General features: G+C 40.0%; 1 protein-coding gene across 1 annotated transcript in view; it reads left to right on the forward strand.

Moving 5' to 3' along the window:
• Window positions 1-1034: 1034 nt before the first annotated feature.
• nampt2 (nicotinamide phosphoribosyltransferase 2) overlaps window positions 1035-24523 on the forward strand; it is a 28748-nt gene continuing 5259 nt past the window's right edge. The window contains exons 1-9 of the mRNA XM_049571242.1: window positions 1035-1329; window positions 10806-10941; window positions 11284-11387; window positions 11475-11603; window positions 13300-13458; window positions 16736-16866; window positions 18157-18382; window positions 19731-19850; window positions 23949-24089. Of these exons, the coding sequence (XP_049427199.1) occupies window positions 1282-1329; window positions 10806-10941; window positions 11284-11387; window positions 11475-11603; window positions 13300-13458; window positions 16736-16866; window positions 18157-18382; window positions 19731-19850; window positions 23949-24089 (1194 nt within the window). The 5' untranslated portion in view covers window positions 1035-1281. The remainder of the gene's footprint in view (window positions 1330-10805; window positions 10942-11283; window positions 11388-11474; window positions 11604-13299; window positions 13459-16735; window positions 16867-18156; window positions 18383-19730; window positions 19851-23948; window positions 24090-24523) is intronic.

The following is a 24523-nucleotide window of genomic DNA, read 5'->3' on the forward strand; positions in this document are numbered from 1 at the left end:
TGAGTAAATTGATTTTTTGACAATTAAATCTCGTCCAGTCTGTAAAGCCTCCTACAGACTGAGAGATTTTAGCAATCTTATAGGTTCACTGCAAACTATACTGCGTGACCTAATAAACGTAGGTATGACATCAAGTTTGATGCAAACATAACAGACTCAACTCATGGTTACTGAGAGACACTAGCTTATGGGGTCAAATCTTTTTGACTAAAATAGAGATCATCTTAAGATGTATCTATCCGGCATACTCAATGGCTGTTCCTAAGAGAGCTATCAAAAAGATCAATCACATACATTTTGATTATATTTGGAAAAAAATGAATCACTGTCAAAGAGCAGAGATGACCAACAAGTTTAAAGATGGAGGCCTTCAAGCTATCAATTTGGAATTTATCAATGGAACCTTGAAAATTAATTGGTTAAAATCTTTTATGAACAATAGCAACTTTTGGTATCATATTCCCAGATAAATACTGAGGTACTTAGTATTTAATACTAATAATTAATTAATTAATACTTGGGAGGTAGGCCTATCGAATTTTTACTTTACATCTCTGAAGGACATTACTCATGGACTGCTCAACGACAATAGCAAGGATGACTATCTGGTCAGCAACAGTCTCATTCTTGGAAGTTTTTATCCACAGAAATCCAAATATATGAAGGTAAAGCCTAAGTTTAGTGTGTTTCATAACAAGTTTCTTTCTTAGCTGAGGGCCCTTAAACTCGTGAAGAACAAAATTGCAGTGGAACTGTTTAGCATAATTAAGTCCTTCATTTATTTTTAGCCTCTTGTCTATCTTTGATTTATCTCTTTTTTGTTTTTCTGTGTAGTTTCTATGCATCCTTTTGATATCAGCAAAGACGTTTAAGCCATATTGTTCGTTATATAGGCTACGGTATATGAAGCATACGGTCCAAAATGTCGGAGTGTTCCTTTCACTTCTTTCAAAAAAAACCTGCTGTCCTTGAATGCACCATGACGTACTAGATCAGAAAGGCGGTGAGAGGACATGCGCGTGGCTCTGCGTACCGAAACCCGCCCCTTTACAATAACCCCCAACCTACATAATGACTACTGCTGTACCTCTGAGTGTATTAGCTTTGCCGTAGCATCCGAATAGTAGTCCACTGGAGAAATTTAGGTGTTAAAATCATAATAATTCGACGTTGAGGTTTATTTTCTCTGCTGACTGGTCTGGGCTCTGGGTCGCGCTCTTGTTAACTTGCTAGGAGGAGACTCAAGTGACATTTACGTTGATTCATTCATCCACAACAACAATGGCAGCACAGGATTTCAATTTCTTGCTCGCGACGGATTCTTATAAGGTGAGTGGAGCCGTTCTTCTTGCCTTTCTCCCCTTTCTGTTGTATTTCGGGTTTTGTTTTTGTTTTCTCTCCATTAAATTGAAGTGAAACCAGTTTGTGCTAGGATACCGTATGCTACGCATTCCTCCACTGTTTCACCACAAACCATCGCGTAACACGAGTAAAGTTAGTCGTTGCATTTTAGGTAAATAAAATGTCTTGACTGTGTTACGACGTTTCAGGTCGTACCTGACCGTGTGTAAACTTACAGTAAGTGAAGGCACCGGCAGTAGTCCCAGACACTGTATTATGAGTAATGTATGGTCTTATAACGTTAAGTGCTCCCTACATTTTGTTGAAACCAGGAGCAGGGGTTACATGGGGTAGCGTTAGCGTTGGAGTCCCAGCCATAGGCAAGTTTAACCCGTGAAACCTAATCTGAAAAGATACGACACGGCAACTTGAGTAACGTTAGGCTAAGTTACCTCTTCACATTTGGACCGATGCTAATGTCGAAGTTTCGAAATCACCATACCTAAACTATTATTAACATTTTATTTAACTCATTTACCATACTTTATCTTAGCACCAGTGTTTAACAGACTAGTTTTGATTTTATCGTGTCTGCTCAAGGAGTTTATAGTTTGACCAAGATTTTGGTGCCAACTTTCAGTAACGTTAGAGTATTTGATGACTGGGTACTACATGTAACTGTTAGGGCCAGATAAACGAGGTGCATGGGCCACCTGCTCAGTGTGGCAAGGGGCCCTAAAATGAATTGTGAATGTCCTGTCCTGTGATTCTTTGCATTGTAATGCATAGCTAGTAATCCACACCTTTTCGTTTCTTACATTTCAGCGTAGCTGTGTCCAGAGCCCAACCCCTCATTGTCTGGTTAACTTTCAGTTTCACTTTAGTGTATTCGCAACCGAAATTCAGATGTGAGTCGGTCCACGGTTTAAGCAGGCTGTGTCATGCAGTAGCTCACGCCCAGTAGAGTTAAATGTCATATCTACAATTTCCATGCTCAGGGGCCCAGTATGGCAAAGGGCTCTTAAAATGAATCAGGATTGTCCTGTTACTAAATGGTGTGAGTTGTGACTACCAGCCTGTACTAATGAGATGGTTTTTGTTGGTCTGTTTCTGAAAGACAATGCCATACATGAGGTGGCTTACTTTAGACAGGTCACTGTACCACAGGACTGGTGTTAGGCAAGTCATCTGGAAACGAATATGGCCAGAGCAATAGAACTTAGTATACAAACAAAATCAGAAGGAACCTATAACACACTCCCTGTCATACTCTGTAACCAGCCTGTAGGAAAAATTGAACATTTTAAGTACTTGGGCACAATTATCAGACCCTAACTTTTAATGAGAACTCAGTGAGCATTTTTAAGAGAGACAGTCAGCAATTGCTTTTAATCAGTAAGTTGAAGAGCTTTTGGTGTTGGAAAACACATACTTGAAATGGCATTCAGAAGCCTGGTTTAAAGCATTTTATCATATAACATAACAGCATGGTACAGCAACTTGAGTGCAAGGAGCTAAAACAAGCTCTCTAAACATTGCAGGGAAAGTGATGAGCAAGTCACAGAAACAACTATATATTTGTCAGTGCTGTACTGTAGGAAGGCTGAACATTTAACTGCAGATCCCTTGCATTTGCTATACTCAGAATTTGAGCTGCCTCCTTCTGGCCTTTGATTTAGGGTTCCAAGCCTATGTTTTTAATGGTGTGTTGTGTTATGTGTGTACCCTGCTGTACTTGACAGTAACTTCCACTGAACCTGTTTTCAAAACGTTGCATTTTCAGGCACCCAAAACGCCGCTGTCGTGTAAACAATCGGCCAAAACGCAAGTAAAGTTTACTGTTTTCAGTTGAAATCGTTGTCGTATAAACGGGACCTGAGGTGGACACACACAAAACCATATCGGCGGGATTTGTAATTATCTTGGTATACTGTAATACTGAGCCTGGCATGTACACTTAGTTACAATGCATGACTGTATGTGTGCATGTCTTTGTATATAGACACCCAAGGTAGTATAACCAGAACCAGATGTATGTCAGCTGTCTGTCCTGCTATCCATGTCTGCTTTGGATTATATAAGGGCTGTAACACTTAAAGGCATTTTCAGATTTAACATGCAGGGGTTTATGGAAATCTTGCTCCAAACTGCTTTAACCTGGCACTGAATTGCAGTTCATCCTCCTATGTATGGGAAAGAACAGTAAAGTGAAGTGTGTATATGTAGTAGGTGAAAGACAAATGATGTAATTGGATAAAAAGAAAGCAAGATAGAAAGAAATCAGTGTCAAAAGTTGAAACAGTGATTTTTACATGCATATGTAATAGTGACAGTAATAGTGAACGTAACTTCTAAAGTGCAAGTCATTGTGTGATTAATTGCATTGCAATGCAGTCCCTTTTTTCTACATTGCAATGCACAGAACCAAACCTGTAATTGGCTGTTAAGCTTTTAGTTTCATTTCAGACAGTTTGTAACCTAAACCCAGTTGTGAGTCAGTCCACTGACTCGCCTGGCTGTGTGGGTACATACAGTAGCTTATGCTCAGCTCAGTGGAGTTAAATGTCAGATGTCACTGTTAGATGTCATTCAAAGGTTTGCACTGCTGCCAAATGGCAAAGGCCTGGATGATGACCAACCAGTCTTTTTATTAGTGCTAACGACCCCTGAAAATGAGTCCAAAGCAGCAGCTCAGCCAAGAGGATTCCTCCAATGTGTCTGTCATCACAATCACATAATAGAATCTGATTTAGTACATTGTGATGAGCTCTTTTGAAAATCCACTGGGTTTACTGGGTTTACAGGGCAGCACTTCACATGAATTTTTAAAAAAGTAAATACTGTATATTCATTGAAAACTGGTAATTCATGTTTGTATCTGGCATTCATTTTGAAAACTGAGCAGCTTCTACGACTTAACGATGAAAGCTTTTTATTAACTCATCTTGCAATATTTGTTTAAATGAGCACAGTACTTCAGTCATACCTACAGCACATGGTCTTGATTTGGTTTTAACCACATGCACAGCAGTAAGCTGATGCTCTGCATCACTGACTGGGTTTCTTTGTTTGTTAACCAGTTTCCCCAATAAAATTGGTACAAATATCTGTGTCAGTATCGCCCTCAAGAATCCAGTATCATTATCTCAACAAATATTTAATGAATCCCATGAAATTTGGTATTCATGACACGCGTCCTCATGACTTTGGTGATCCCCTTACTGTTCATCCAGCCCCGCCAGCAGGGCAAAATTGGATTCTGACAGCAGGGATGATTAAGTAGTATCATACAAGAGGGAGTGTTTTTGTAATGAATATCAGTAAGGCTGTGATTGATCATAGGCAGTGTATTGTGTATATTTATCTGTTTGTTGCCATTCATTGTGCAACCAGAAAATAAAAATCTGTTGATAGTCACTTTAGTAGCATGTGTGATTCTGATGAGTTAACAGCTTGATGTGCGTTGCAACATCAGCTGATGTCATATAAGCAAACTTGTGCTGCGTCTCAAATCCGATACTTCTGTGAGTACACATGAACGTATTACATTGTAGGCTTGGGCAGCATCTATTTTTTCATACCTTCAGACCTCCCTGGAATTTTATCGGGGTTCACGATGCTGGTTTACCCCAGACTGGCAGCTTCACACACAGCTCTTTTGCTTTACTAAGTAAACAAAATAAACTCACAAAATGTCAAGAAGGTGATATTCTTACACCTCTTTGCCCCATTAAACAGTGAAATACAGCTGTACACCTTTTTGAATTTTTGTTTCTCTCTTAACTCTCCTAACTAAGATTAACTTGATTTCCTTGTTAACTCACTGTAAAACACACTTCATTCAAACTTTACAGAAACAAAATAAAACTCACCCAAACCATCTTGGTTATCGTTGTTAGTTGTTAAGTTACTTAGTCCACTGTTCTGACCATCACCAACTCTAGTTTGGTCGAAATAAAAAATAATAAACCCTTAATTCACCAGTTTAGGTGTGAAAATAAGCTGTTTGCCCTGCAGCCGCAGCTGTCGCTGATATTTGGGGCAGGACAGTGGCCTGCTGTTTATAGTCAGTTCTATAACATTATCCCCACCAATCCATTTCTTCTTCTTTTATTTGTGTGTTTATTTAGAAGGAGGACAGTGCACATTAATGGACATTTCTTTAAATGTGTCAGTTTTAGCCAAAGGCTAATTCACAACTGTGGTCCTCTGGCATGGTGTTAAAAAACCTCAAAGTCATTAAAATCGATCAAACAAATACAGGTAATCATGGACAACCATATAACACTACAGAATGACATCAAAACAGACAGTAATACAAAACAAGGACAACACATCTAGTGCAAAACAGTGTGACCAATACATTTAGTGCAGTATAATACAGTGCAGCATGATTTTAATGTGTGGTAAAAAGTGAGGCAAAGCAATGCAAAACCTGTTCATGATTATAGTCATAATTTATGGGAGTATTGGTATGAGTGCTGCAGTGCTCAGTTATTGATATAAAAAGTTGAGTTACCACGATGTCAGTTAAATAAAATTAGACTAGGGAGAAATCTGTTGGGGGTGAATATGAAAAATGGGGTTGCAACAATGCAGAGACCAGTACATTTATTCTTAGAGGATAATGAAGATGCTGGAGATGGAATGGAAAGAGGGAGTATAATTTTAAAGCGGTGTAGTATTCATACTAAAGTGCTAGTTTGCCCATGTTAATGTACATAATCATAAAGGTGCTACATACATTAACAATGGTTACAGGTCTGGTTGTGCTTGAGCCAGTCTTTTAAATGCTTTTTAAATATGGAAAAGCTGGAGAAATCTCTTATGGAGATTGGCAGGCTATGCCAGATTTTACTACCTTTGACAGATAAAACAGTTTGAGAGAATGGAAGTGCGTCTGAACAGGATTTCACAGTCTCCTCTTGAGCTTGCTCTAGTGGAGGCATTACTGATTGATTTCCGTTTAAAAAACTGACTCAGAGGTGGAGGTGCAAGTCCATTCAAGATCTTATATACGGAACATGCAAGTTTGAAGGTAGTAAAATTGTCGAAGCTCAGGAGATTGTGGCGCACTAGGATGTTGCAGTGATGATAAGAGAAGGGTTTTTTATCAAAGATCTTCAAAGTTTTTTTATAAAGAGATTCAATAGGTTTGAGTACTGTTTTGCCTGTGAGTGACAAGTTTGTGAAGCAGTACTCAATATGTGAGAAGATCATAGAGTGCATGAGCATTCTCGCTGCTTCTTCAGTTAGTGATGATGTTATGTGTTTAAAATTACTCAAGTTGAATTTGACTGTTCTTATGACTTTCTTCACATGATTTTCGAAAGACAGAGTTGGGTCTAGAATGACACCTAGATATTTGAATTCATTTACGAGTTCAAGCTCTTCACCCTTTAAGAAAATACCAGAATGGTGGATGTCAGTTTTTTGGTTTTTTTTTCGAAAACATCATACAGACAGTCTTTTTAGTGTTTAACATTAGACATGAATTGGTGAGCCATTTCTGTATAGGGATCAGTGCTGAAGTCAGAATGTTAGAGGCCTCTTGTGGACTTTTAGCTTTAGTCAGGATCACTGCATCATCCACGTACACCAAAATATCCACAGTCTGACAGACATTTGGCAAATCATCCTACTACTGGACTAGTTAATATATAAAGAAAAAAGTTCAAGTATGGATCCCATGGAACTCCCACTGTACACTCAAGATCAGATGATTTGATCTCATCAACAGAAACATATTGCTTTCGTTCAGACAGATATGATTTCATCCATAATGTAGCATGTTCAGAAAAGTAGAAGGCCTTCAGTTTAGCAATGAGAATCTGATGATCTACTGTGTCAAAAGCCTTTTTCAAATCCAGAAAGACGGCTCCTACACAGGCACTTTTATCAAGACAGTTTTTAACCTTTTCTAAGAAGACACTGATGGCTGATTCTGTTGAATGGTGAGCCTGAAAACCAAATTACACTGGATGCAGAAGAGAACTGCCCGTATTCAAGTGATCAATTAATTATTTCTGGCAAACTGCAAGCATGCAGCATACTACACAGCACTCGTGGTTTGCAATGAAGTATCCAGGCCCTTTTCCTTCCCTATGCTCTCTTTTGACGACGTTCAAATGTTATTTGTGGAAATATGTTAATCACTGCGGTGCAAAGTTTGTTATGATGACTGTTAATGTAAGCTAATTAACAGTGAATGTAATAAAATGTTTAGAGCACCTGTAAAGCGGAGTGTTTACAGTGCATAGTTAAATGTCCCACAGCTGATGCCAGCTATCATGGCATGCCTCTTGTCCAAATAAATTTTTTGTTTGGGACTTACTGTTGTATAACGCAGATTATGACGTATGCCATCACTACATGCTTTTTTACTCTAGCACTAGCCAGGGTCTACATGTGACTTGGCTGTGTGTTTTGTTTTCTGCTGAAACTCCAGGTTGCATAACTTGTGTAATAATTAACGACTATATCCAGCCTGCACCCGCAGCACAGTCTTAGAGCACTGTGAGCTTTAGCTTTCAGTTTTACAGTTTCTGAGGAATTCTCTGAGGTCTGATATGTCTTGGTGCCTTGCTCCGTGCAGCTCTTAATCCTTTACTACACCCCTGGGCTGGACATGCTGTTAACAGCATGCTAATACCATAATCATGCTGGTGTATGCACACACCTGCTGCTTGCTACTCTTTTTAAGCAGTGCTTTGTCTCTGTGATGTGTTCAGGGTCCTACCCCCACCAGCCCACCTGAGGTGCCCCAAAAACACTGTCTGAGGATAACTGAAAGTTTAAGCAGTTATAGTATCAATATTATCAGTATGAGGACAGATAAGTGCCACAGTACATCACTGATTACTGACTTTTGATAGACTGAAAAACATCTGAAATGATCAGGGAGCAAGAGGCCCAATAACCACAATTATATTTCCAGTCGGGAAGTTAGCATAAATTATGTAACAAATGTAACAAACCTACAAAAAATGAATATTACTTTTTTTTGGTATTGAACTGTTAATGTATAATATGTTCCCCAGAACACATTAAAAGGCAGACAGCCTCCTCCTCATAAGCCTTCCACAGATTAATTGGTGATTTACAAATCCACATTATACCATCTTATAAAATTCATGTTTGCTAATGGTTTGTCTTGGGTTCCATTTTGTGACTGGGTAGCTGTTGATTGCGATGCTGTTCTGCAGCCAAGATTTGCAGATGTCCAGACTTTTCCATCAGCACATGAACACACCACACACTGCCACAAGGACTCAGAGCAGCCGGTATTTTATCCTTTATAATTCTGGCATCTCCAAGCATAATCATGAGTACCCGTGACCGGTGCTTAGCTTTGTTTGCTACTAATCTGTCAAACCTATCAGCCACTGTGGCTAAGAACAATGTTTTCTATAGATCAGATTAATACAAATGATTTACTTATGCAGTCCCTCATTTGCTGTTTCCAGCCATATCTGTAATTTTCCAAAACCAAAAATCCCGTCATTCATACTGGAACTGTCACTTTTTATATGAAAATAATGTCACAAAATTCACTGTAATTGCTAAAACACAGATGCTTAACAATGCAAATCTGATAGTAATCAACAAATTAATTAATTAATTGACACTAGCAAATATAGCGTACTTTATTTTAGAATGTTTTAGAGTACTTTTCGAGCTACTTGGGAAAGATCATTATGAAAATTCAGATGAACTCCGATTAAACCATAACAACATGTGCATTATTGCTGCAACCAGCAAAGTTCACTTAACCAGTATTAAATGCCTGTGACCTTTGATCCCTCAGACAGCACTGCATTAAAACTAACTTGATTGTATGAAGGGTGTTACTACATGGGCTCAAGAACACTTTTGAAAACCATTCTTGGTAAACACAGTTCATCACTCCATCTACAAATGCAAGTTAGGTATCTACCATGCAAATTACCAACAACATCCAGAAACACTGCAGACTTCTGGACCCAAGCTCGAGTGTGTGTTCAAACTGTTTTTGGAAATCATGGATGTCGTGTCCTCCGGACTAAAGAGTAAAAGGACCATCCAGATTGTTACCAGTACACACTTCAAAGTCGGCATCCGTGATGGTATGACAGGGTGTTAGTGCCCATGACATCATGGATAACTTGCACATCTGTAAAGTCTCTGTTAATGCTTAAAGGTTCATACAGGTTTTGGAGCAACATATGCTGCCATCCAGGAGCATCTTTTTTAGGGATGTCCCTGCTTATTCCAGGAAGAAAATGACACACACTCACACACTGGCTTTGCAATAAAAGAGTGTGGATAAGAGACTAGCATGTCTGCAGTCCAGACCTGTCTCCATCTGAACATGTGTTGTGCATTATGCAGCACAAAATGCAGCAATGGAGAACCCAGACTGAAGTCACTTAAGTCATATATCAAGCAAGAATGGGAAAGAATTTCACTTCAGCACTTACTGAGTGCTGTTAAAAGAAAAGGTGACATAACACAGTAGTAAACATGCTCCTGTCCGAACTTTTTTTGGAATATGTTTCAGGCATTAAACTCAGAATGAGTGGATATTTATAAAAAAAAATGAACAGTTTGAACTTTCTTGGACTGTATTCAATCAAATGCAGGTCAAAAAGGATTTCCAAATCATTGCACTCTGTTTTGATTTACCCTTAACACAGCATCCAAACTTTGTTGGAATTGGGGTTGTACTTCACATTGCGCAGAACTTTATTTTTCTGTTTTTGTTTTCATTAAAACTGTCAAAGGACATGTATAGCACCACTGCCATGCCACATAATGGCTTTTTTGAGTAACCTAACATATTCTTAGGGTAACAATATGTAACGCGTCGGTCAGCTATAAACCTGCCACTAAAGTAAAGTAAAATACTGCTTTCATACCCTCCTGTGCTCTGTCATTTTACTTGATCAATCCTACTAAAAGGACTTATCTTGATATAGCTTTCAGTAAAAACACCGCCTGTTTTCCTTGTTTGGTATTGAAAGTAAGGAGAGGAGGGAGAGGGAACTGAAATAGGAGGCAGAATGAGGCAAAAGAATGTAGAGGGATAGCCTCTTGAAGCTATTTTTTTCCCAGTGACTGACTGGTTGTTGCTGTTGATTATTCAATTAGTGCTACAGGAGCACAAAGAGAGACTTGTGCTTTAAGCTGTCATCGTTACCTCCCACATGGATCCAGGAAATATGTTTACTGTAAACGCAAGCATCACGTTGAGCAAGCAATCCTACAGTTTTCTGCTTGTCATTAGTGTGCTTACTGGGGGTTTATTTCATGCTATTTCACAATTCAGCCCTGGTGTGAAAAGATTAAAAAGTGACGAATAAACATTACCCATACTAAAGGTGATTCTTAAGATTACGTTGTGTTGTGTTTTAATTAGAACTCAAGTTGTTTGGGGACTCTGCTTGCAGGCTGGTTATGCTTGACTTCTGTTTCTTGCCTTTCAGATCACACACTACAAACAGTATCCTCCAAATGTCAGCAAAATCTACTCCTACTTTGAATGCAGACGCAAGAAAGGCTCCCAGTTTAGTGAAGTGGTGTTCTTTGGTCTTCAGTACCTGCTGAAGAAATACCTCATAGGTATGTTCACATCGTCCCCGCTGATCTAAGACATAAATTGACAGAACCATAGAGGAAAGAAAAGTGCTTGTTTAATGGCACTTTGCTGTTAGGGAGATAATTGGGGAATGAAGTGCCTTGTAATAAAACTGCTGTAGACACAGGAGAAATAGTCTGTGCTGTACTTTGTCTCTCACCCCTCAAAAGTGTCAGCTGAAATGGTTTGGTAAATCTAACATCATGTGTAAATAAAGCAGTAGATCAACTACACTTGTACACTTTAAAATAAGCTGGATGTTGAGTTAACCCTTTGTGTTTTCTGCATTTGACAGAGGTTGTAGTAACTTGGTTTGTTCTATTCAGGCCCAGTGGTCACAGAAGAGAAGATTCAGGAAGCCAAGCTCTTCTACCAGATGCACTTCAAACAGGCTGTGTTCAATGAGGAAAGCTGGAGGAAAATCCTTGAGGTATCCAAAAAGATTTTCAACTTTCAGTCTGTCTAGACAGATTCATCAGTGTATATCTAACCTGAAGGAAATGTGTTACTATGTCAGAAACATGATGGCCGTCTTCCTATCCGGATCAAAGCTGTCCCCGAGGGAAGGATTATACCGAGAGGCAACGTGCTCTTCACTGTGGAAAACACAGATCCTAACTTCTACTGGCTCACCAACTACATTGAGGTAAACCCAGAATGTGTTTTTAGTTTTTTCAATTGATGAAAGGGTTGAATTAGCAGATCAGTCAAATAACATATTCCATACTACCTATGGGGCTACACCAACATTTCAAAGACAGAATTCCACAAAAAATTGCATGTTGATTATGTGACTATCAGTGATTAAATGGCACAGGATAAAAGATCCCAGTAATACCTCTTTAGATATACAGAGATGGGAGTGTCCACTCCATTTAATCTCACCAAAAAAATGTTTCACACACTAAGGGGCTGTCCACATCAAGAATGTTAATAACAGTAACCATAAATATATTGTTTTAAAAATTACAAGTATAAAGGCCCTGACACACCAAGCCAGTGATCGGCCATCAGTCAATGTTGGGCCTTCAGTGAGCATCTGTTGCCATAGTCTTGTGGTGTGTCCAGCACCATTAGCCCTCGTCAGTCTTTGTCAGCTTTTTTTCAGCCAATTCAGCGTGTTGAATGACTGAGACACAGGCAACGGGAGGCAACGCAACAGTTGGCTTTCATTGCCGCTAGTTCTTTGAAGGCGGTTTGGCTTGTCTGGGCCTTAATAACAACAACAGTGGTGACTGTATTGTTGGGATCTCTTTCAGAGCGATTTGATTAACGATAGAATCACTGACAGCCAAATCGAAATCTCTCTGAATTTACAAGGTGTTAGGTTCAACATGGCAAATGACACTGTGGAGAGACTCATCACTGAGGTTAAAAAATGCATCCCTGTTTGACAAAGCAAAGTCTTTATAAAGATGCTATTAGGGATGGGCATTTTAAGTAATTTCCATATTCAAGTACTCACATTAAATTAATATAGGGTTAGTTAGAGTAGGTGCAACAAAAAAAAATCTTACAGAAGAATAGAAATGTATATTGGCCAACAACAAAAAACAGATCCATTGGAAATTCATTAATTGAACAACCAAGCTTTAATTAGCCTATTCAACCATAAGTTTGAAGTTAACTTAAGAGACATCAACAAGCTTTCTGTTGCTGCCGTTACACAGGTAAGACACAGTGCTGAAGGACCATCATCGTCGCCTCTCTCCTCTCAGTCAGTTCAACATCTGCCCAAGCTAACACAGCTGCAGTGGCCAACACCTGACACCAAGCCATTTAACAGTCCCAACAAACTCACACTGATACTGAAACTCCTCGCCTCTGTCATTAAACCCATTAATAACTATGAGGTAATGTTAGTCGTGTGATGCTAACAGTTAGCTCTGTCATTGTGTTTTGTGGGTGCGGACTCCCACCAACTGTCCCTGATGCGCAGTCACACTTCCTCAGCAGTAGTCTCAAGACAAACAAAGAGAGAGCAACAGCAGTGAAGGAGGCGCTTGGCGAAGGAATTTAGTGCTCACAGGTCTACAATGTAATAAAGCGCTCCATTTGATGTGCTGAAGAGTTTTCTATTAGTGGAGCATGCATTTTCATCACAAATATTGGAGTCAGTCATGTTCATTTAATTGTGGAAAGCCAAAATCATGATGGTGAATAAAATTGGATTAAAATCAGAAAAAAACTGAAAATCAGTATTGCAGCACTGTCATTAAATCTTCCCTTTTCTGTCATTAACAACAGCCCTTTCTCTTTTTTTCTCATCAACTTATCACTATCTGTTCTCCTCTCTCCCCACACCCATGCTATTTTTAACCAACCCAATCTGCTGACTGCAGACCATGCTGGTCCAGATGTGGTATCCTATCACAGTGGCCACCATATCCAGAGAGTTCAAGAAGATCCTGGCCAAGCACCTGAAGGCCACCTCTGGGAGCCTGGAAGGTCTGGACCTGAAGCTGCATGACTTTGGCTACAGAGGAGTCTCTTCACAGGAGGTCAGGAGGACTTTTTGTCCTTGTTTTTATTTAATGAGAAACCAGCACTGAGGTTGATAAACCTAACAGAGTTTCTCATTTAATTTCTGTCTCTTGCACCTTGCTACTACTGATATTGTGTATGTACGGGTACTGTGTTTGCACTAAAAGAATTTCTTAGCAGTGCTGCACGATTTGGTAAAAATGTGCGATTGCGATTATGGTGGACAATATCGCGATTTGCGATTGTGATTACAATATAATTACAATAAAATGTAATAAACAAATGGTATCATGAGTCTTTTTGCCTGATTCAGTGTTTCCCTACATTATATTAGGGGGCACTGACCTGACATAGTTATTGTTATGGACAGACAGTTTGTCAATGACCATCAACAGACTGAGGACAGTCAAATACGCTGCTCACACAGCAGCGCAGCACGGAACTCAGTCCGGCGGCAGTAGCTCAGTCCATAGGGACTTGGGTTGGGAACCGGACTGTCGCCTGTTCAAGTCCCCGTCCGGACCAAAATATGGAGCGTGGACTGGTGGCTGGAGAGGTGCCAGTTCACCTCCTGGGCACTGCCGAGGTGCCCTTGAGCAAGGCACTGAACCCCCCAACCGCTCGGGGCGCCTCACCAGCAGCCCCCTCACTCTGACATCTCTCCACTTTGTGCATGAATAGGTCCTGTTTGTGGATGTGTGTGTCTTTTGGACCTGTGTGTAATTGACAAGCAAGAGTGAAAACATTGAATTTCCACTCAGGGGGATTAATAAAGTAATAAAGTAAATAAAATTAAACTTAAACTGTACACACAGCAGAGCGAGCATATGTTGCGTTCAGGCGTTGTCACGTAAATGACAAATTCCAGGGCCATAGCACAATACAGCAGCATGTCATGTGGGCCGAAACCGAGCAAAATTGCTCAATTTTTCATTTGTTATGGAGTCCATGATTTCCCTGTGACACTGACAAATGTTTGCTTAACTGTGCTTGGATGTTGTTTTATGAGGCTCTGGCTGCTTTCAGTTGTCTCTTTGTCTTTAACGTCACACGGCTCGGCTTTCTCTCGCATGCACTCTTCCTACTTTTCCCTGTGCTGTGCTGTCTCAAGTGCTGATATAGATTGGTCGTGTTGCCGCGGGACGTTGCGACTTTAGCGTTTAAACTTTTACACAGCACATCTTTCAGGTACAGCGACGTTGGACAGAAAGATGTGCTGTGTAAAAGTTTAAAAGTTAAAGTCGCCACGTCCCGTCTCAAGTGCTGATATAGATTGGTCGTGTTGCCACGGGACGTTAACTTTACTTTTACACTTAAACAGCACGTCTTTCTGTTCAATGTCGCTGTACCTGAATCCAAAGTATCGCCATGTAACAGACGTTTTTTTTCGCCACCAACTCAGCCTGTTCATGGTCGAGCTCATGCTCTTCTTCAGCGTCTGTGTTGGTCACTGCTGCACGCCAGCTGCACGCACCAGGATAGCTTGTGGTCGTGATGTCAACAAACTCCACACAGTACAGGAGAGGCAGTCACATTCACAGGCACACGTTAACATTTATTTAGCCTACATTAAATCGCAAATCGCAGCCTTTTATGCGGTTATGTAATCGCACAGCCTGACATCGCGATTGCGATTAGATTAATCGTGCAGCACTATTTCTTAGTAATCACTGTCAGCATGACCAAGAATAAGAATCTTTTTGGAAAAGGGGAAGTTCTTTAAAAGAACATTCTTATCATTGTGTCATGTTACTGGTGTGCATTTTAGCTACTTGGTCTATATGGCCAAGTAGCTAATATCAAATGACTGCATGACATCTTACTGGTCACGTTACTGATTAAAGGCCCTAAGGTTAGATTAAGAGAACTCAATGAAAGTCAGAGGGAGAGTCTTACATAATAAGCATGAAGCTCTTGTACAGTGGAGCCACTGAGCTGGTGAAAGTGTTTCATTGAAAGAGGGTTTTGAAATGAGATTCTTATAGGTCAACTTACAACTGAAAGGTTGATTGAACATATTTTAAAGCAGACAGCAGCAGTGGGTTTATATCATGAAGGCAGACTAGTGTCAATGCAATATTAACCTAATGTCTGTCTGATTACATACAGGAACAAATCTTGAACACTTATTCCTGAAGCTGAATTTTATGTACTGATTCAACAGTGTCGCTGACAGAATCAGTAGCTTTCTGAGTTGGAGCTCCTCTCGCTGGTAACTGAAGGCACCTTTATCAGCTCAGCTCAGCCCTGATGGCTATGAGAGGGACCCAAACCTTTCAGTCACGCAGTCATTCGTAAGAATTGTTGAGAAGATCTGCTGATAAATATGAAAAATACAAAATTACTGAAGGGAAGACAAGAGGTGCAATTCCATCCACCTTTTTTATGCACATTTCCATCCATCCATCCATCCATCCATCCATGCATCCATCCATCCATCCGTAGCCAGGTTGCATTGGCAGAAGGCCAAGCAAAGCACCCCAGATGTCCTTCTCCCAAGCACGCTTTCCAGCTCCTCCTGGGGGACCCCAAAGTGTTCCCCGGCCAAATGAGATGTGTAATCCCTCCAGCGTGTCCTGGGTCTGCCCCAGGACCCTCTACCAGCGGGACGTGCCTGGAACACCTTTAACGGAGAGCGCCCAGGAGGCATCCTGATAAGATGCCTGAATCACCTCAGCTGACCCCTTTTGACACGAAGGAGCAGCGGCCCTTCTCTGAGCTCCGTCCGGATGTCCGGGCTCCTCACCCTCTCTCTAAGGCTGAGACTGGCCACCCTACAGAGGAAACTCATTTCGTCCACATTTATCCGTGATCTTATTCTTTTGGTCACTACCCAGAGCTCATGACCATGGATGAGGGTTGAGATGTAGATGGACCTTCCGGCTCAGCTCCCTCTTCATTGTAGCTAGATTTGAATGGTAACCCTTCATACTCACTCATGAGGTGTAAAATTCAAGTCAAGCGTGTGTAAAGTAACCAAAATGCGGGCATGACTCAAATGAATATAATGTGCTCTGCACTTCTGTGATTTTACTTGGTTTATATCGACTGAAATGTCAATCGCCCCCTGTCTGTTGGAGTAAAGGGTTTTTATTGTAATACTACACCAACCTAACATTTTTTTTTACACCAAGTCACAGTGACAGGTAGTATGATGGTCAGGATATAATAATCCTGTAATAGATTGGTGGTTGCTGAATTATTAACTTTTTACACTGTGCCGTGTTTTGAACTGAACCTAAAAAACATTTAAACAGCAGTGACTTATCAACCCACCTGTCCTCTCCTCTCCAGTCTGCAGCATTAGGTGGAGCAGCTCACCTGGTTAATTTCTGCAGTACAGACACAGTGGCTGGGCTGCTAATGGCTCAGCGATACTATGGCTGCCCAATGGCTGGCTTCTCTATTCCAGCAGCAGAGCACAGGTATAACGCACACACACACACACACACACACACACACACACACACACACACATGTAAATTGCAGATAAGACAGTGAACATCATGAATGTAGTCTGCAGCAACATCGTATTCTACAGCGCCTTACTTTTTTCTATCTTGTTGCATTACAACCGGTTATTTGAATTTATTTATTTATTTAGTCAAAATTGCAGATCAGGGTTGGGCTATAAAAATGCATCTAAAACTTTGAACATCCCAGTGAGCATCATTAAATCCATTACAAAATATGAAAGAGTAGCCACAGGGAACAATTTTGGCCTCACATGGCCGGTGTACCTTCTTCCATAAGTTTAGGGAGTCTCCCACATGCCTTTGGCAAACTTCTTTTTTAAGCAATGCATTTTTCCTGGCCACTCTTCCATAAAGTCCAGCCCTGTGGAGTGTACGGCTTAAAGTGGTCCTTTAAACAGATAATCCAGTCTCTGCTGTGGAGCTTTCCAGCTCCTTCAGGGTTGTCTTAGGTCTCTTTGTTGTCTCTCTGATTAATATCCTTCTTGCCTGGTCCTTGAGTGTCAGTGGGCGACACTCTCTTGGCAGGTTTGTTGTTGCTGCCAAATTTTTTCCATTTTGTAATAAAGGATTTAATGGTGCTCAGTGGGACGTTTTATAACCCAGCCTTGATCTGCACTTCTCCAAAACTTTGTTCGGACCTGATTGGAGGGCTCCTTGGTCTTCATGGTGCTACTTACTAGGTGGTATCCATTGCTTAGTGGTGGTGCAGACTCTGAGGCCTTTCATAGCAGGTGTACTACGATCATGTGACACTTAGTTTGCACACAGATGGACTTTGAGTAATAAATTATGTACCTATTGATGGTGGTAGCACCAGGTCTTATTTAGGGGCGTCATAGCAAAGAGGGTGAAGACATGTATGCACCACTTTTCAGTTTCTTTTATTTTTTTGTTGTTGTTGAAAATTTTAAACTATTTTTTTTTTTCCCCCATTTCACTTGCAATTTTGACTGTTCGGTGTAGGTTCATTACTTAAGATATCCAAATAAAGACATACATTTAAATTACAGGTTGTAACACAACAAAATATGAAAAAAACACCAAAGGGTCGAATACTTGTTTGCACCTTTTTATTTTATTTTGACTTTTGATTTAGAATCAGTATTACTAATCTGCTGGTTGAGTTGTCAATTAACTGTGAGGGAACACCTTCAGGGATTGTATCTTCAGATATTAGGACTGGTGTTAATATCTATAGACCTACAAGACTGATTTGATTACTTCCTTCCTGTCATGCAGTACCATCATCTCCTGGGGGAGGAGCAGGGAGAAAGAGGCGTTTGAGCGAGTCCTTGATCAGTTCTCCTCAGGGCCGGTGTCAGTGGTCAGCGACAGCTACGACATCTTTAACGCCTGTAAACACATCTGGGGAGACAAGCTGAAGGAGCGAGTCATGGAGCGCAGCCAGGACTCATGCCTCGTCATCCGGCCGGACTCCGGAGACCCTGCAGAGACCCTTATCGAGGTAAATAACAGGGCTGGATTACACTTTGTTGGACATCCACAGAAAAACAGTTATCTAAAATCTTCTAAATCTTGGGATATTGGTGCGGTTTTTGGCTTGAAATTTTACTTTTAGAACAAAATGTTTGTGGCTATTTTTAACAATGAAGATCTGAGAGACTTCTCAAACTTTTGAAGTATTCTTAATAGATGAAGCTAGAAACGTCCAATTATACTTTCTAAAATGGGGCCACCACTTTTTGCTATCTTTCAGTTCTTTTTAAAAGTTAATTTTGTTTATACTGTTTTGCACTTAGTGACAGGTGTCCATTGCACCTGCAATGACAAAGGCATAATGTGGGCATTACTTTGGTTTTGCAAATGAGGAAAAAAAAAACTTTTAACTCTGTCCTTCATTCACAAATTACGCCTCAAAATGTTCACTCAATCTTCTTTTTCTCGAGCTAAGCAGTAAGACATACAATACACGTCATTAGCTATGACCATCAAAGTGCGGCAAATGATTTCACCTTCTACCATTCACTCCCATTAACACTGACACCTGAAATTCTTTGGTCAACACAAAAATATGCATTTTAACGTTTCAGTAAATCCTTTAATCTTCACATTGTGTCCACTAATGACACATCAGCAGCACATTCGGCAGAGCCTGCTGGTGTTTGCTCAAGGTAATATGAGATATTTTTTATGTTTTAACTGAGCTATGAGCACTTGTTTAAGGTATAAAATGACCTTTTTGCCTGTTTTTCAGCTACTGGGTAAAATCAAAGAGTGAAATTTTCCACTTTTCTATTGTTCCTCATTTTTTCTTTTCTACATTTGAATTAACTTCAGCAGTCAGGAAGCACAGACTAAGGATGAACGATTGTTTTTGTAAAAACGTTTGAAGCAAAGGGGGTATTTCAATTTGGTGACAGCAGGTGGCAGATTGTGAAATTTCCAACCAACCAAGTTGCAGTTACTGTGTTTACACATAACGTTTTATCTTACCTTTACCTTTTAAGATTTTGTTAAGTTTGTACATTATATCAACCATGGATGGCTGTGAAGATTTGAATCGATTAAATTAGACACTGTAGGTAATTAGTAGTCATTGACAAGTCAGTTTATCTTACTGTTAGTCCTGGAAATTCTTCTGCAATGAAACCATTATGAAAGTGTATTTTAACTTGAATTTTGGAACGTTTGCTTCGTCTTGGCCCTCCTTTGTATTGTAATCATTACTATTAATTATTTAATGTACATAAACTGAGGTTTGAAGGTGTTCAGACTGCTTTATCTAAACATGGCTGATACCTACTTGTATGAATCAAACACCAAAATGGATATATTTATGATGCCACTTGTAGGTCCTCAAGATTTTGGAGGAGTGTTTTGGCTGTTCTCTGAATTCTGTGGGATACAAGGTGCTGCCTTCTTACCTGCGAATAATTCAAGGAGATGGCATTGACCTCAACTCCGTAGATGAGGTGAGTATAAGTTTTGTTGTTGTACTGGCCAGGGTTAACTCTTCTTTATAATTATATCTTATTTATACTGAACAGATATTTAAACCAAGGATTTTTGTTTTTGCTCCCATTTTTCACAGGTTAAAGTCAAAGGTCTAAGAATTTTTTTACGGACTCAATAGATATATTTCTCTTAAATTTTGGTCACAGATTTGTTTAAGTCCGTGTTAGTGAGCACTTCTCCTTTTTCAAGTTAATCCATCCTCCTGCCTAGTGTGGCTTATCAAGATGCTGATTGTGTGTTCGCTAACAAATTTGTGACCAAAACTTGTAGGAAATTTATCTATTGAGTGCATTAAAGGTCTCTAAAATTTCACTTAAAGCTGTGAAAAATGGGAGCAAAAACAAGTGCTGCATTTAAATATTTGTTCAGTGTAGTATATTATATTTTTGTTTTCCCTCCTGTCCTTTAAAATGAACTATTAAAATCGGCCAACATGCTTGTTCTGAATGAATATTACATACATTGAAAAGTGTTGTGTTTCATCTCTCCTTCTGCTGGTGGGCCATCATGACTAGAGTATGCATGCATAATATGTTATTTCCATTACAGAAGAGACTTGATGAACAGTAAAATTAGGTGGGGAAAAGGGAATATATCAGTATCGGTATTGGTTATTGGCCAGATAAGATGTTATATATAGGATATCAGCAAAAAAAAAAAAAATCTAATATCATGCATCCCTAATCTTAATAATATGTTTACCAACTAGTATTTCTGGTGCCGACTAGTGAGGGAAGCAACGTTCAAGTGACTGCTCAACTAATCACGCACCTCCCTAGCTTACTTAATGTGAAACTCTGTCTGAGATAGTCTCTGTGTCCCAGATCTGTGCACAGAAGTTATTAGGTAAAATGTAACTCATACAAAAGATTACCTAAACTGTCAAAATAAAACCCAGGTTGTATTTCTATTTGAAGGTCTTTCTAAATGGTCTGCATTTTTACGTTTGATGGTGTGTTGAAAGAAGGGGTGTCACAATTTCAATGCTAAATCTGTAATCATCAAAATGAAAAGCAGTATCCGTGACCTCTCCCACCACCTACTTGCACACGTCCAAAAAATACAAAATAACAACAACAGTACTTTGAAGACGACACAGCCTAGGTTAACAGTAGCTTCTCTGAAGTCATCGGCATGGCAACATTTTTCCTTCCCCATGTGTTATGTAGACAACCACCACGTGATTGACTGAAAAACTACAGTTTGTAGGTTATGATACTGCCACCTCAGGCGTAAACAGATAGAATTGACAGGGGGTCCGTTTCACAAAGCAGGTTCAACAAACTCTGAGTCTAATCCTGAACTCTGAGTTGATCTACTCTGAGATAGGAAACTCTGAGTTTCCGCTTCCAGAACAGCTGATTTGAATCAGTGTAATCAACTCGGAGTAGTTTCACCTGGAGTTAAGCGCGTGCACCACAACTATAAAAAGCCAGCATCAATGGAGCCCCAATTCGATGAGTCACCATGGCAACGGGGAAGAGGAGGGCTGCGTTTTTCACCCCACTAGAATTAGAAATCTTAATGCGCTCATACAGCGAGTTTGCACACGTTTTCAAAAAGAAGTGCAACACCGCTGCAGCTGCAAAAGAGAGGGAGATGGCGTGGGAGAACATTGCTGCTCGGGTCAGTGATTAAGTTTAAATGTAGTCCTTTGCAATCACAATAATATTACAGGGGAAAACTGCTTGAATGGTAGCCTATTAATTTATTTCATTTAGGTGCAATCCCGCGGGGGAGAAGTGCACTTGGCAGCAGTTTAGGATGAAATATAAAAACAGACCTCGGCATAATCTCATGCGGTTACTTCATTTTGATCATGTTTTACATTGTAAAGTAAATATTAAGTGGCTGTTTGACTGTGCAGTTGTTTTATCCCCAACATAATGCTGTTTTCACACACATAAATGTGTTCTCATCTATATCATGTTCTGTTAAATAATTAAGCCTATTTAAACTAACACAGACTACTACTCAGCCAACAGAAAGAAGGCAGATGCCCATAAAACGAGCACACTTTTCTGACCGCCCTGCATACAGTTGCCTTACTCAAGTGCTCAGCATCTCCGACATTGTACAAAAAACTTCCATTTGCAAAGAAACACAGCGCATTTTTATACAGTCTATGAGCGCAACACACAATATCTGCTGGGGTGTGAGAGCATGACTACGATTGGTAATGTTGCAAATGTAAGGACGGATTAGGTTGTGTATGTGGATGATGGACTGTGACGTGAAACCGTACAGCACAAAAAGATTATTGTGTGGAAATGCTAGAACACCTATGCGCGGTCTGATAACCATCTCCCGACGAATATTTAATTCTCTGCGCAGTAATGCTGCACCTTTATCCACGGGATCGTTATCAAAAGGACATGCCATGTTAGTGAAAAAAGTCGCCACCTACTGTGCCTAATGGACTTCTAATATACTGACTCTGATTTTTTTAAATGATTTTTTTAAAAGACAGACGGCAGAACTAGGCTACGCCAAAACTCACCTGCTGACTGAATGAATGAGGAAATCAAATGTGTGTGGCTCTGAAAGAGGGCAGAGAGAAACTCAAGGTTCATTGAGAAAAACCTGGTCCCGACCAGGTTAGGTTCATAGAGTCTGTTACGACGGTAACTGACCGAGAGCTTAAGTTACCTCTCTCTTTGAAACAGGCTAGAGTTACCCCTCTTTCTCTGGTGTGAGTTACCTCCCTTTTTGAAACAGAAAACTCAGACTCTTCTTTTTGTTGCCAGTGGACTGTTGAAATCAGCTATTATTACATTTTAAATATATTATTTAAATTTGATCATATGGCCTTAGTGTGACACATAACCAGCCAGCCATAAAAAGCCAGTTTTAGAATCAAGACTCCGGTCTAATTAAGCAATATCACACGAGAGGGAGTGATGTTGTACTGTATATCGTAGGCTGTGATTCGGTCATAGGAACGAGGCCGCAATTACAGCCGTGACGATATACAGTACAACGTCGTGACCTCAACAACAGCTTAAACAGCAATGCTGAGTAAGGAAATGTTAACAAAAGGTGATGAAATAAATTATTTTAAGTATGTTATGTAGCTCCGTGAAAAAAAAACAGTTTCCTCAGTCTGTTGCCAGGCAACGCAGCACACACCCAAGGCACTCACAAGCTACTTTGTATTTACGCTGATCTGCAACTGTGTAACTTCGTCCAGTTCGGCTGATGAAACGCTGGCAAACCTGGATGTTGGCACGGCCGGATTCAAACACACCTGGAGGTCTGCACAGAAGAGTCCTGGCTTTCCTTTTCCTCGTCCTCTCCTGACAACCACTCATAATTTAATTCAAATGTAATTTTGGGAAAAATATCCATCTTCTTGGTGTTACGCTAGTGTCAGTTTGTGTCAATGTAGTGAGTGTGACAGTTGGTTAATTAACGGTTGTATTTATATTTATAACACCTGTGAGCGGGGTGATTTTACTGTTACATGTCCCAGTGATGTTATACTCTATATCAGCACTCAGGGAATGCCTCTCGTCCAATCAAATTACTCGGTCGGAACTAACTGTTGTATAATAATGGCATAGCATTCAGTGCTGACAAAAAAAAGTTTTAATAGAAAATTGAATTGAATCGTGATCTCGAGATCCAAAGTCTATTTGAATCATGTACTTAGAGGATTGTCATGGTCCAAACAATGATTCAAATCAAGGTTTGTATGTTTTATAACGTCAATCTGATGCAAAGTTTTGCAGTTTTCTTGCCAGCTAGATAGTTACAGTTCCACTGTCTTGTTTAAAAATGTTTTTAATTATGGGGCGTCGGTAGTGTAGTGGATAGTGCCGGCGCCCCACGTACAGAGGCATTGCCTCAGTGCAGTGGTCGCGGGTTTCAGTCCGGCCTGCGACTCTTTGCTGTGTGTCAGTCCCCATTCTCTCTCTGTCTCCCCATTTCACACACTGTCCTGTCAATTAAAGGCAAAAAGCCCAGAAAAATAATCTCTAAATATGTTTTTAATTATAGGTTTAGCAAATGAGTGATTAAGAAATCTGAAGTCTTCCTTTTTCTGTTTTCTGTAGATCCTTAAGAAGCTGAGTGATGAAGGCTGGAGTGCTGAAAATGTCTTCTTTGGTTGTGGCAGTGCTCTGCTTCAGAAACTCAACAGAGACACGCTCAGCTGTGCCTTCAAGTGCAGCTATGTGGAGACTAACGGCAAGGGGGTGAGTGGAAGGGTTCTGACTTAACATGGACGCTGCAGCATTAACCATGCTTGAGTGATTTTCAAGCTTAATTTACTGACTTTAACAGATGAACAGTTACAGATAATTGCTGACATCATCTGCCCAGTGAAATAATTAACAAAAATCCTTGATAGACTAAAACAAGTCTGTAACTTGACCTTTAACCTGGGCCTGGCTCTTATAGTTTAACCCTCATTTCTGAACAAGAAAATATTTACCTGTTTCGTGTATATATGGGCATGTGAGTATTTTTTGATAGAGATTAATAGGGAGCAATAAAAAAATCTTCCCTGTATGACTAAATATTTGTCACTTCTAAAGCTACTGTACTGTCTGTGTGTGGCACTGTAATACATCGCTATTAGGCTAAAAGACACCATTACCTTCCACACCCACCATGTTTTTTTCATGGT

Source organism: Epinephelus fuscoguttatus, linkage group LG1 (assembly GCF_011397635.1).
Source record: "Epinephelus fuscoguttatus linkage group LG1, E.fuscoguttatus.final_Chr_v1".
Lineage (NCBI taxonomy): Eukaryota > Metazoa > Chordata > Actinopteri > Perciformes > Serranidae > Epinephelus > Epinephelus fuscoguttatus.